At 36.0% G+C, this 12,992-nt stretch overlaps 1 protein-coding gene across 2 annotated transcripts in view; it reads right to left on the bottom strand.

Moving 5' to 3' along the window:
- KPNA5 (karyopherin subunit alpha 5) overlaps window positions 1-11,579 on the bottom strand; it is a 52,678-nt gene extending 41,099 nt beyond the window's left edge. For both annotated transcript variants that reach the window (XM_027603497.2, XM_027603495.2), the window contains exons 1-5: window positions 11,307-11,579; window positions 5,903-6,036; window positions 4,414-4,515; window positions 4,196-4,295; window positions 2,872-2,966 (exon numbers count right to left, since the gene is read on the bottom strand). In XM_027603497.2, coding sequence (XP_027459298.1) covers window positions 2,872-2,966; window positions 4,196-4,295; window positions 4,414-4,515; window positions 5,903-6,036; window positions 11,307-11,310 — 435 coding nt within the window. In that variant the 5' untranslated portion in view covers window positions 11,311-11,579. The remainder of the gene's footprint in view (window positions 1-2,871; window positions 2,967-4,195; window positions 4,296-4,413; window positions 4,516-5,902; window positions 6,037-11,306) is intronic.
- Between the last annotated feature and the right edge of the window lie 1,413 nt (window positions 11,580-12,992).

A 12,992-nucleotide genomic window follows, 5' to 3' on the forward strand; every position in this document is an offset into this window, starting at 1 on the left:
CCCAGAACTCCTAATGCTTACTATTTAGAGAGCCAGGTGTCCTAAAGCAAGCAGTTTAAAAATAAATGAAATAAATGAGACACTACTAATAGAGCAATAGTACATTTATGGAACTTAGAATCCTAAAAGGTACTTTTGTTTCCTTAGGGATGGATCATCCAGTTCCAACCTCCTCATTTAAGAAATTAAGAAAATTAGGGCGCCTGGGTGGCTCAGTTGGTTAAGCGACTGCCTTCGGCTCAGGTCATGATCCTGGAGTCCCTGGATCCAGTCCCGCATCGGGCTCCCTGCTCAGCAGGGAATCTGCTTCTCCCTCTGACCCTCTTCCCTTTTGTGCTCTCTACCTCTCATTCTCTCTCTCTCAAATAAATAAAATCTTAAAAAAAAAAAAGAAATTAAGAAAATTAGAAGGCCAGAGACTTAGATGATTTGTTCAAAGTCAAAGAGTTCACTATTAGCAGAGCCACAGGCAGGACTTGTATTCCTGTAAGCAGCAGGACCTCTGAAAAGCCACTCATGTCAATTCTACTTAAATTTGGATATACTTAAATGTGATGGATTTGTAACAGAAGAAACAGAAACCCATGGCTCCCAAACAATAAACTAGTGAATAACTGAAAATGATCTACAAATCCACAAACTAAGGAGTGACTATAACTTTAAAAATATCTGACATAGACAACTTTTCACACGAAAGGTACATATCACTATGATTAATAAAATAAAAACACAACCAAAAGCATTACTGAAAGGCATGAAAAGTAGTTACTATTATGTGTAAGACTAAATTTTTAAGGGAGGAACTTATGTTGAAAAAAAAAAAGACCACAGTACTAACCAATTATAAAGAAACAAACTAAAGAACAATTAAAAGTTTACTCCATAAAATTCTCCTAGGTATCCCCAGGAGAAAGCATTAAAGAAAAGTGGTGAATTCAGAAGTTGACAAAACAGATAATTAAGAATAAAAGGAGTGATATAAGTGGGGAATTGCAGCAAGCTGGAGAGCATGACTATGATTTTTCTAAAAAGCAGGGACAAAAAGGAAGTAACTTTCTAAAAGGGGGGTGGGGAGGCACAACTATTCAGCCCCACTAGACCTTTACTGTGTGGCGGCAGCAATGCCAACTCTTCTGATTTGTCAAAAGAAGTCAAAAATCTGGATTTTCGTATGAAATTCTCCAATATTTTAAAGGCCAATATCTAATTCACATTTTTAAAACATATTCAGGACAAACAAAACTTGTTTGTAGGCCAATATGGCCGGTAGGCCATCAGTTGGGAGTCTCTTCGACAAACCAATAGTCTGAACTAACAGATTTTATATGAATGTGGGTAGTAGGGCAAAGCTATAGCTATCCCAAGGCCATACTGTTGAATTTCATTAAGTTTTAACTTCAGTGATTAATACATGCCAAAGTCCCCAATGTTATTCTTGAATACTCTATGTTTTGCACCTGCTGTTCTCATAACAATTAATTTTCCTCTTTTCAGGTTCATCCGGAAAAGGTTTATCCTCAAGACTAGCCACACAATACTACATTTGTGAAGTCCTCTTCAACTTCCCCTACACAGATGAGTTATTACACCGTGCTCCTAAAGCACTCCATTTATAGTTCTGTTATAGCACTAAGCATACTATGGCATCACAGATCTGCTTACATGTTTGTCTTTTCCAACAAAGAGTGAAGAATTTCTGCAAAGGGACAATGTTTTAATTTTGTAATACAATGCCTTACACACACTATATGGCTAAAACTAACACTCAATTTTATTTATTCGTATTTACTCATTTCCTCTTTTATTCATTTAGAATTAAAAAGCCAAATAATAAACTAGATATCAGGAGGCCTGTGTTTTAGTCTGGACTTGGGGCTTAAATATGAAGCAAACGGACTTCTAGCCCTTACAGAGTTAACACAGAAAGACTTTGAAAACTAACGCACAGTATTACTATATATAACACAAAGTGGCTTTTTCCTCAGACATCCTTATTGTAAATACTCTCAAAATTTTTCAGCATAAAAATCATGATAGGTAATATTCATGTGTGCAACACATTCCTTTGCTTATTATCTAAAATGTGAGGAGCTTTCCCAAATTACTCAGATCAGTGGAACACTATTCTAAGTTGTAATTTCAACAACTATTACTCAAATACCTGTAACAATCTTCCACTACTGACAACAGCGCTGATAAACTACATGCAGGTCTTGTGCAATTCCTGATAGATGTAATTCCACACTATATTCCTACTTAAGAATATATATAGCAATGAAATCAGGAAAAGCAATCTTTCTTTAAAAAACAGTAAATATTTGCAAACTTCAGTCATTTACTATTAGCAGCCAATTATTTGGAAGACATCTTATAATTGACACTATAGTATAACTGAGAAGTAATGCTCATCTGGACAAATCTAACTTTGGTCACATTTTTAGTAGATTTTATTGATTTTTTTTTTCCAAAAAAAGAACTAATCAGACTAATGTCTTAAAAGGTGAAAGAGTTTATATTAAAAAGTTACAACTCTAATTAGCTAAGAGCCAAAAAAAATTTACCCATTAACATTTTAATTTGAGGTTTTCTAAAACGAAAAAGTTATTAAAGGTTGACAACTACAAAATTTTTATTAGCATTACAAATGATTTTATATAGTTTTCCCAAAATTGTTTTAAAGAAATAACAGTCCCTAGAAAAAACTAGCATTGTAAACATGACTAAGGTAAGACAGGTGGCACTACCTTCTCCTTTAATTTCCAAGTATTTCCTGAATGTTTACAATATATTTAGTATTACAGAAGTTCACTAGAAACTTTAATCATATGTTATTTCTGGAAAGAGATTAAGAAAGAAAAATTTAGAACTCACCTGTAAAGTACAATTTTCATTTCTTTCAAGAAATTTCACAAATCTCTGTACAACTCCTGGTTTCTGTATAACCTGATCAATTGGTGGATTAGGTTCTAAAAATTAAGAAAGAATTAAGTTATTACATAGACACAAAAAGACAATAACCTGGTCCCTGTGTCAATTAACAGGATGCACAAAATAACTCTTTCCTAGGTTTCAATGACCAAGTTTAAAAGCCTTAGGTGGATTTAACCGAAGTAAACAAATGTTCTCATAATTGCAATGTTTACTGAAAAGCAAATTCTTTTTCATTAATCACAGTAAGAAAAATTTTAAAATATTTCCTACACAAATATTTAAATATTGTAAGTTGAACGCTATTTAGAAGGTCATCTTCACAACATGGAGTATTTCAGCCTAATACTCAAAAAACACCAACTGACAGATAATCCTCCCCCTAATCCTTTATTAGTAAACACCACTTTCCAGGGATGTCTCCTTCCCTATCAACCATTACCTAATGCTTCTCAGCCAAATGATATTCTATTCTGTCAGGGTATCATTCATTATTCACAGAAATGCTACTGAACTATATAGGATTCTTCATAAATTTTCATGAAATGCAGAGGGCTTTTGAGAATCATAAAATCTCTAGGAAATTTTAAAACAAAGATATGCAAATTAAAACCAAGATATTTCAGCTACTGGCAATCTATGTATCTATCAACTCTTCCTTCTCTCTTGGCTTCAAAAAAAAGTATGCTCTTGTGATTCTCCAGGAACTTCTCTGTTAGTGTTCCCTATTTATATAACAAAAAAGATAAAAAAGACTTCTTTTAGGGGCGCCTGGGTGGCTCAGTTGGTTAAGCAACTGCCTTCGGCTCGGGTCATGATCCTGGAGTCCCTGGATCGAGTCCCACATCGGGCTCCCTGCTCGGCAGGGAGTCTGCTTCTCCCTGACCCTCCCCCCTCTCATGTGCTCTCTCTCTCTCTCTCTCTCTCTCTCTCTCGTTCTCTCTGTCTAAAATAAATAAATAAAATCTTAAAAAAAAAAAAAAAGACTTCTTTTAGCGTTCCCTGGCTAGCTCAGTCAGTACAGCATGTGACTCCTGATCTCAAGGTTGTGAGTTCAAGCCCCACATTGGGCATTGGAGCCTACTTAAAATAAATAAATAAACTTTATAAAAAAAATAGACCTTACTTACAAGTATATTTTAAAGAAAAATTAAGACCTACTGACTTACTGACAATGAAAGTGTCTTAAAATAAAAAATATCTAATAAATAAAACTCTATTACAGAACCTTTTAATATGAAATAAGCATATTGAAAATAATTCTTGCCTTTAGAAAGCAGCTTTCTAAATTTCTGTGTTGCTGTTAGCTGCTGATCAGCATTGTTAGAAAAAATCATCTGAACCATATCTGTGGTGATAACTTCTTCCTAAAACATAGAAAATATAACTTATCATTTAAATATTTTGCATGAATAATTGTTGCTATACCTACTACTTCTGAAACATTGTTGAAGTATAATTTGAAATACATTTTTCTGTATCTACCTCCGGAATGGGCACAGTGGAACTGATATCCGGATCCTGGATAGGACTTTCTAGCATAGATTCATCATTTCTGGGCAAAGAGACATTTCTGCGTTTGAACAACTGTAATAAAGAGAAATCACTTTATACATTGGGCTTTCCATAAAACACTGAATTCCCATAGAATTATATTTTTCATTTAAGTGAACAAAAACTGATCATTTAAAATTCTAAATATTTAGCATTTCTCAATCACTATACCATGAAGTCCTAAATTATCTTTGAGAAGTTAAACTCTCCTGGTTTGGTTAGCTCTTACCTGCAGACTGCTTTGGGTCATTCTTAATCTCAGATCTTTTACCAATGGCTGGTCCCATAAGTGGAGTACACATTTACGTTTTATAGCATTTGAAAAAGCATATATGCTTACACTGGTATACAAGATGTCTAACTATTTTTCTAAGAAAATCTTAATAAAAAAGCAAATTAGTTACATGGGAGAAATATTGTGGTATATTGATAAACATATCAGATTAATAAGGAATAGAGAACTCTGAGGAAATATGGCCCTATCCTTTTTATTTCAGGAATGAAAAAAAATTAAAAAAAAGAAAAAGAGGAATGAGGCACAGTGAGGTCACTGAGGGGGATTTATGGATACATTTCCTATATCAAAATAGAGAAGAAAAAAATCTAGTATATTCTTTTTGATAGCTAAAGAAATACTGCTCTTCTTCAACCGGTATACAGTTCTTTCTAATCATTCATTCAACAGATTTTTTTTTTTGAGTCTCTACTATAATAAAGTAGGGACTGTGCTAGATACTGTAGATAGGGAGATGATGAATCATATTTCTAAAACAGGGCTTTCTCTACTTTCATCACTGCTAGTCCTTTCTACACATCAGTTTTTAATTCATGCATGTGAGGACTACACCCTCTTAATTATAAATACTTCTAAATTTAAGTACATCTTGGAATGAAAAATGTTGAGATGTACTCTTTGAACTGTTTTTCTATTCTTTATGTCACATATATAAAGTTCAAAACAGAGAAGGCTAAGAGAGCTAGATAGCTGACGAGACGACATAAGGAATAGTATGAGTAGCAGAGGAAGAGGACTAATTAACTTGGGAGCAAGAACTATGAAAACCACAAAGCAACAAATGAATACAATGTTTTTGGGGGGGGCAAATTTTACACTGACAAATGGAAGTGATCTACATAGGCTCAATAGTAAAAATTTCTTAACACTGGGATAAAATACAATTAACATAAAGTTTTATCAATAAAACAGAAAAGCTGCTCCTCTCAGTGATTAAAAATAGCACAGGATTCTGATTCATAAATTATTCCTGGAGTCTAGTAAATTAAAGAACAGATTTATTTATATTCAATTTCCTAAAAACACTTTTTCAAATTATCTAAAAATAAGCAATAATAATGTAACTTCTAAAATCTATATATTGATGCTTCTGTGTTAAACATTTAAATATTTTAAAACACCTACCTGCTCTTCCCTTTTTTGTTTTCGAAGCTGTATTCCTTCTTCTTCTCTTCGTCTACGCATCTCTTGGGGATTTAGGGCTTTATTCTTGTAACTTTTCATTCTATAGTTATCTTTCCCTGGACTAGCCATGGCATCTTAAGGTTAGGAGAGAAGAAAACAGATACTGATAATTCTTCAAAACAACATGAGATGTTTACTAGGAAAATTAAGTTCATGCTTACTACTTAAATAGACTGACAAAATCAATTCTGAAAATTATGTACAAAGAATACATTTCCCTCACACCCCTATCAAAATTGGAGCAAAGTGACAAAATATTTTTGGACTAAACTATCAAACAAATAATAGATTTTGGTCTAAACACAGATAAAAAGTCATTATCCTAACTTCACTGATTTTAAGATGCACTCCCCAATGCCTGGTGTTTTAACCTTTCTGAAGTGGAATGCATCTTAAAATCACTGTCAGCCAGGATATAATCAATCATGAAATAGTTAGGTAAAAAACTTCTACAGCTCCTGGCAAGATCAAAAGATAGCCAGAGTGAAGTATCTTATTTTCAATGGAATATGATCTTAGGCTTCAATAAGCATCCCTCAAATATTTTGGGGGGGGTCTGGCTTCTTTAATTTACTTAAGGTGCTGTCTTCAGAACTAAGGCTGCATAGGTCATGACTTCAGTCATGACTGCAAAAATAATTTGAAATACTACGGTATAATTCTTTTTAAATACTGAAATACTTGTATACTTTATTTTTAAGTAGTTTTATTATAAATGTATTTGAAAACATTAACATTTATATAAACATATTCTTACAAGTATATTTATAATATTTTACATAACATTTTACATTTAAAATAATAAGACAATTTTACTTTTAGAAACCAGAGAATGTTGTGATCAATTAACACTTAGGAAGAAACAGAAGAAAAGAAAAGGCTGGCATTTATCTGCCATCTCTGATGTCGAAGACAGACTACTGAACTCATAAATTATACTCTAAGTAGTAAAGTACACTAAAACATATGCATTAAATCCTGTGAGAGCATAGAAGAAATAGCAACTAACTGTGCCTTAGGAAGCTCTGATGGTTATCTTAAAAGAGCAAGAATTTGTCAGGGAAGAGGATGAAAAGGGAAAATCAGGAAGGAAGAAGCACTTCAAGCAGGGGGAATATATGCAAAGGCAAAGAGTTCTTGCAGAAGACTGGCATAAACACAAAACAGTAAGAGATTAAGTGTGCCTAAACAAGATTTGTGGGAGAAAAGGCAGAAGGTAAAGCTAGAAAGGTAACTAAGAACACATATGGTTCCTACAATCAGGTTGAGAAATTTGGATTTGGTCCTAAGTAACAATTAAAAAAATTGAAAAGAACATTGTTTCGAACTTTGATGATGAAGACCTGAACTAAATTAGCAGCTGCACTGAGAATGGTTGATTTCCAAAACATTGCAGAAATTGATTCAGTAAGAATTAGAGACCAAATAAATGTAAGGAATATGTGGTGAAGAAGAAAAAAGAGATTAGGATGACTCCATGGTTTTTAGCTTGATCTATATCAGTATGGCAACAAAATAAGCCAAGACAGGAAATAAAGATGGAGTATCAGAGTGATGGTTTTGTTTGATTGCCTGCTTGTTTTTGAGATGAAAACAATGAATTGTTTTATTTTTAAATTTTTTTTAAAGATTTTATTTATTTGTCAGAGAGAGAGAGACGGAAAGAGAGAGCGAGTGGCAGGCCCAGGGAGAAACAGGCTTCCTGCTGAGCAAGGAGCCCAATACAGAACTGGATCCCAGGACCCTGGGATCTCGACCCGAGCCAAAGGCAGATGCTTAACCAACTAAGACACCCAGCTGTCCCTATTTTTTAATTTATATACAGTAAAAAAATCACTCTTTTGGTATAAAGTTCTATGAATCTGACAAATGCACAGGCATAAAACTATCACAATCAAGATACAGAACAGCTCCATGACCCCTAAAAAACCTGGTCATGCTCTTAGTAACCCCTCTTCCACCCTTAATACCTGGTAACCACTGATTGGTTCTCCATCTTCACAGTTCTTACTTTTCTTGAATTTCACCATAAATGGAATAATAACAGTATATAGTCTTAAACTGGCTTCTTTTATTTAGCACAGTGTATTTGTGAGATCCATACTGTTGGCATAGATCAGTAATGTACTCCTTCTTATTGTTGAGTAGTATTCTATTGCATAGATACTTCACAGTTTATCCATTCATTAGTTGAAGGACGTTTAGGTTGTTTCTAGTTTAGTGCAGTTATGAATAAATCTGTTATAAATATTCATGTACAGGTTTTTGTGTAAATATAAGTTTTCATTTGTCTCAGGTAAATATTTAGAAGTAGCACTGATGGATAATATGGCAAGTGTATGCTTCACATTTTATAAGAAACTGCCAAACTGCAAAGTATTCCATCAGCAATGTATAAGACTTCCTCTTGCTCTATGCTCTGCGGACATTTGGTATTGTCATATTTTGTTGGTAATTGTAGCCATTCTAATAGATGTATAGTAACTTTCATTTTAAACGTGTTATACTTATATAATACTTAGGGCACATACAGGAGATTAAGACCTAGGACAGTTAAAAGTATGGGTCAAGTGGCTCCTGGGTGGCTCAGTTGGTTAAGCGTCTGCCTTCGGCTTGGGTCATGATCCCAGGATCATGCTCAGCGGGGAGCCTGCTTCTCCCTCTCCCTCTGCCTGCCACTCCCCCTGCTAGTGCTCTCTCTCTCTGTCAAGTAAAATAAATAAAATTAAAAAAAAAAAAAAGTATGGGTCAAAACTCAGGAAGAGCCCTAATTGATCATCCAAGATCATGCAGAGCTATAAAATATAAAAGAAAGATGGCCAAGGGAGAAATCTTGAGAATGTTTGTTTACCTTTGAGTGGGAAAAGGAAAGAGCAAAGGAAACCAAAAAGAAATAGGTGAGAGAATCAGAAGTAAGAGTCATGAAAGAGAAACGAATTCAAAAGACAAAGGAGTATTTCATTTGTAGTAGTACTAAAAACAAGCCACTCAATTTATTCATTTGTTGATTCTTCCAGCAAATATAAGTGCCTACAATAAGCCAAGTACCACATGAGGCATAAGATTTGATAATTACTGGTAAAGATAGGGAGAAAAATTTCATTAGTGGTGGAACTAAAAGTAGAATGGAATAGGCTGAGCACTTCAGAATGATTTAAAAAGTATTTTGTGCCTTTGAATCTAACACATGTAAATTCTAGCAATTAAAGTATATTTATAATCAACGAAAATCCTTCCTTAAAGTATTTAATGAATTGATTTCAACAATACTGTGTGGACCTACAAATACTTACCATTAGAAACAGCTCAATCTAACTTTATTAGTAAAAATATGTTCAGTATTATTCCCTAAGTATTTCATATATAAAAATTCTGTCTCATTAATAAGAGGTTAGGCTCTGGGAAGAGAATAACAGAGATGAGTTCATTGCAGAGCAAACTGGGCTTCAACATTAGTTGTTGAATTATGCTCAATAAGTATAAAATATTTTAGCAAAATGAAATGTTCACAGCAATAAGCCTCTTAATATTTATCACCTACATTAGACTTTTCCAGGTCATTGGCTTCTAACAGCTTCTGATCACATATCCTCATGTATGCAAAATATATTTGTGCATTCATCTTCAATGTGTATTTATACACAAGTATTACTAATCTAATAATCTATCCCATTAAAAAAGTAAAGGAGGGCATGTGTTGTGATGAGCACTAGATGTTATACGCAACTAATGAATCATTGAACACTACATCAAAAACTGATGATGTACTATATGCTGGCTAACAGAACATTAAATAAATAAATAAATAAGTAAATAAATAAATAAATAAATAAATAAATAAATAAAATTAGAAAATTCTTAGAAAGAAATACTTCTAAAAGGTAAAGAAACAAGTTCTAATATTTTCTCCCCATATCTGATTCAATTACCTTGTGCCTCCACAACCTACACACGGGACACTTCTAAAACCATTAATCTAGGTGACCACATTAAAGCCTTTAATATAAATATGTTAACCAATTAAAATCTACCCCCAACAACTCATATATCATTTGTTCCTTTTTCTGATGTCGTACTAACTTCTTACTTAACACCTGCATCCTCACTACAGTTGCTTTAAAAGGGACATAAAGTCCAAGAAAAATCATCTCTAAAGGTGCATGACCCAAACAGGATTGTTCCCTTTTCTGGAAAATAACTTTAAAAGACTGTATTTCAAAGGCTGCTATCTCATACAAGTTATTTTAAATATAAGAAATGCTATTCAGCTACTTTAAATCCGCAACAGAGGGATTTTTTTTTCTTTTTTCTCTCAAAAGCTTATTTTTCACTCAGCTCTTTGAAAAACTGTTTTGAGGTTGGGAACGTAACTGGAATTCGAACTTTTTCTATCATCTATTAACGGAACTTCTTGTGTCCCTAAAGACTCCATTTCTACGGTTTGGGTGCAAATTAGTACAATTATACATCGGTACAAAAGGGTAAGAGTGCTGACTAGAGCCCCTACAATCAAACAAGCAGTACTTAAAGACAGAAAGGGCAGAGCTGCTTCTTGTTTACCAAGGAAGAAAGTCGCTTTATGAATCACTGAGTATAATTAAGATATCAAATCAGAGGTTTAAAAAAAATTAAAAAATATTTTAAAAGCCTAAGAGTAAATGCTGATGTCGTATTCTTTTGAAGTATCACTATCCCGTTTCACAGCTTTCAAATCCTTCATCTCTTATGCATTACCGAGGAAACACTTATTAAATTTTCATCTTGGAAGGGAGCTGACAGGCTATTGGAGGGAAGCATCTAACCCACGCCTGCCGGCGTCGACACTGAGCCCTCTGAGGCACCTGCATCCAGCTGGAGGAAGACAGCTGGCGGAACGCGACGGTGAGACAATTAACACCCGCCGCAGGGCCACCACCGCCGTATTCTGGACACTGTGGAACTTCTAATATGCTGCCGGACTCACACAGACGCTGAGTCCCAGGAGTGAATGGCAACGTTTGACAAGACCCGGAACCGAGGACAAGAACTACCAAGGCGCGGAGAAGCAGAACGGCCGGAGGATGAGCTCGGCTGTTTAAGGCTCCTTCCGAGGGCCAGCCTGGCTGACTGCGAGGATCTGTATTCTCCACACCTTCGCGTCAGCAAGGAATAGGTCCGGCTGCCACGCCCCCGCCACCGCGGTCTCCCTCAGGGGAACCTGAGGAAAAAGACCTAGCAGCATGGCCTGGTCCTCAAGCCTTCGCAAGGAAAGGGGTAAATAAAAACAGTGGCCCCTGGAACCAGTAACTCCCAAAGGGACCAAACCCGAGGTTCACCCAAACTGGCCTGTGTCACTCCCACTTACCCATTAATGTGACAATACCCGGTGTCTTAACTTCCCGGCTCCCGGTTGCGGCGTCCGCTGCAGGTAACAGTGGGGTCGCCACTCCGCCCCTAGCGTTGAGCGTAACGACAAGGTTCTCAACTCAAGATGGCGGCTACCTGCGCCCCTTCCCCGAGACCCCGAGGCTCGGCTCCCAGAAGCCCTTGCAAGCGGCGACCGCAGTGGTGGCGGCGGTAGCGGCACCTACCGGCGGAGGGGCGGAGAGAAGCGAGCGCCCCAGTTCCACCCACCGAAGGAGGGGCAGGCCGCTGCTCTGACTCCGGGATTTTAATAGGGCGCGGTCGCGGTGGCAGCGCTGTGTCCTACTGCCCTACCCCTCTGTGCGAGCTCTCATTCATTCACTCATTCGTTGGTTTAGTTTATTCGGTCCTACAAAATAGTATTGATGGAGGGCCTAATCTGTGCTAGGCATTGTTTTAGATATTAGAGCTGCTACAGTGTACACAACGGAAAAATTCCAACCTCGTGGAGCTTTACAGAGGCTCTTTCCTTCTTCAGCTGCTTTAACCTCTTCCTGTATGTCCTGCTCATTTGTTTCAAGCTTTTCAATTTGCCATTTATTTAAAATTTGGATTCTATAACATTTGTGGATTTTTAACAAAAAGGTAGTCACTGATATGTGAAATAAATAATTCCAAATAAAGAATTTTAAATTATTGTAACACACATAGCTTTGTAATCCACCCTGGAGTTCAACAAACGGCACTGAAAAGAGGCTATCTTCTACAATAGAGAAGATAAAAAACACATGATTCCTGCCCTGAGGAAGATCCTGTTTTCTATCTCTTGTTCTTTTTGTTTTCTTTTCTGAGAAATTTCTTGGGCTATCTTCCAGCTCTGGATGTAGATGGATAGATGATAGAGATAGATAGATAGATAATAGATAGGTGGTAGGTAGGTAGATAGATTCTGCTATTGTATTTTTTAATTCTGCTGTTGTATTTTTAATCCCAAGAGCTATTTCCTATTTTTAATTCAGGAATTAAATATCTTTTTTTTTTTTGGTCTCTTTGAAGATATTGACTGTAGTTGCCTTGAAGTATTTTTTTCCCCTTCATTCATTGTCTCTGATTCTTCAGAGTGTTTTTCCTTTTTCATCATTTTGGTTTTAATCTTTCCTGCCACCAGTGTACTCTAAAGCCTGGTGATCCTTGAGTATCCATTCATATTTAAGAGTAAGACACTGAAGAAAACTATTGTAAACTTGTGTATTAGCTGATTGTTTACTTGCCAATTGTTGCCCTCCCTATGGAGTAATAACATGGGATCTTGGCTGTTTCATTGGAGGACTTTCTAAAAGCCCTTATCTGTAGGTCTTTTCTCTCAGACCCATGATTTTCCCTGGAGAAGAATTTTCTAATCTTACTAAAAGGCACATATCAGACATCAGAATGTGATGGGGGGGATGGCCTCATAATTCAGTATTTAGCTTTCACTATTCCCCACTTACAGTCCAACACCTTGACACCCCCTCTCCCCCACTCTTAGCTGTGCATTTCTGACTTAAGTGCCTTTCTGGTTCGTTTTCTTCATGAAACCAAACCTATACCCTCTGTCTTGGAGGGAAAGATCAGTCACTTGGCCACCCGGTAATGGAGGAAATCTGGAGGTAGGGCGCTAACTGCTCCTTATTCAGACTTTTCAGCA

This window comes from Zalophus californianus, chromosome 7 (assembly GCF_009762305.2).
Source record: "Zalophus californianus isolate mZalCal1 chromosome 7, mZalCal1.pri.v2, whole genome shotgun sequence".
Classification (NCBI taxonomy): domain Eukaryota; kingdom Metazoa; phylum Chordata; class Mammalia; order Carnivora; family Otariidae; genus Zalophus; species Zalophus californianus.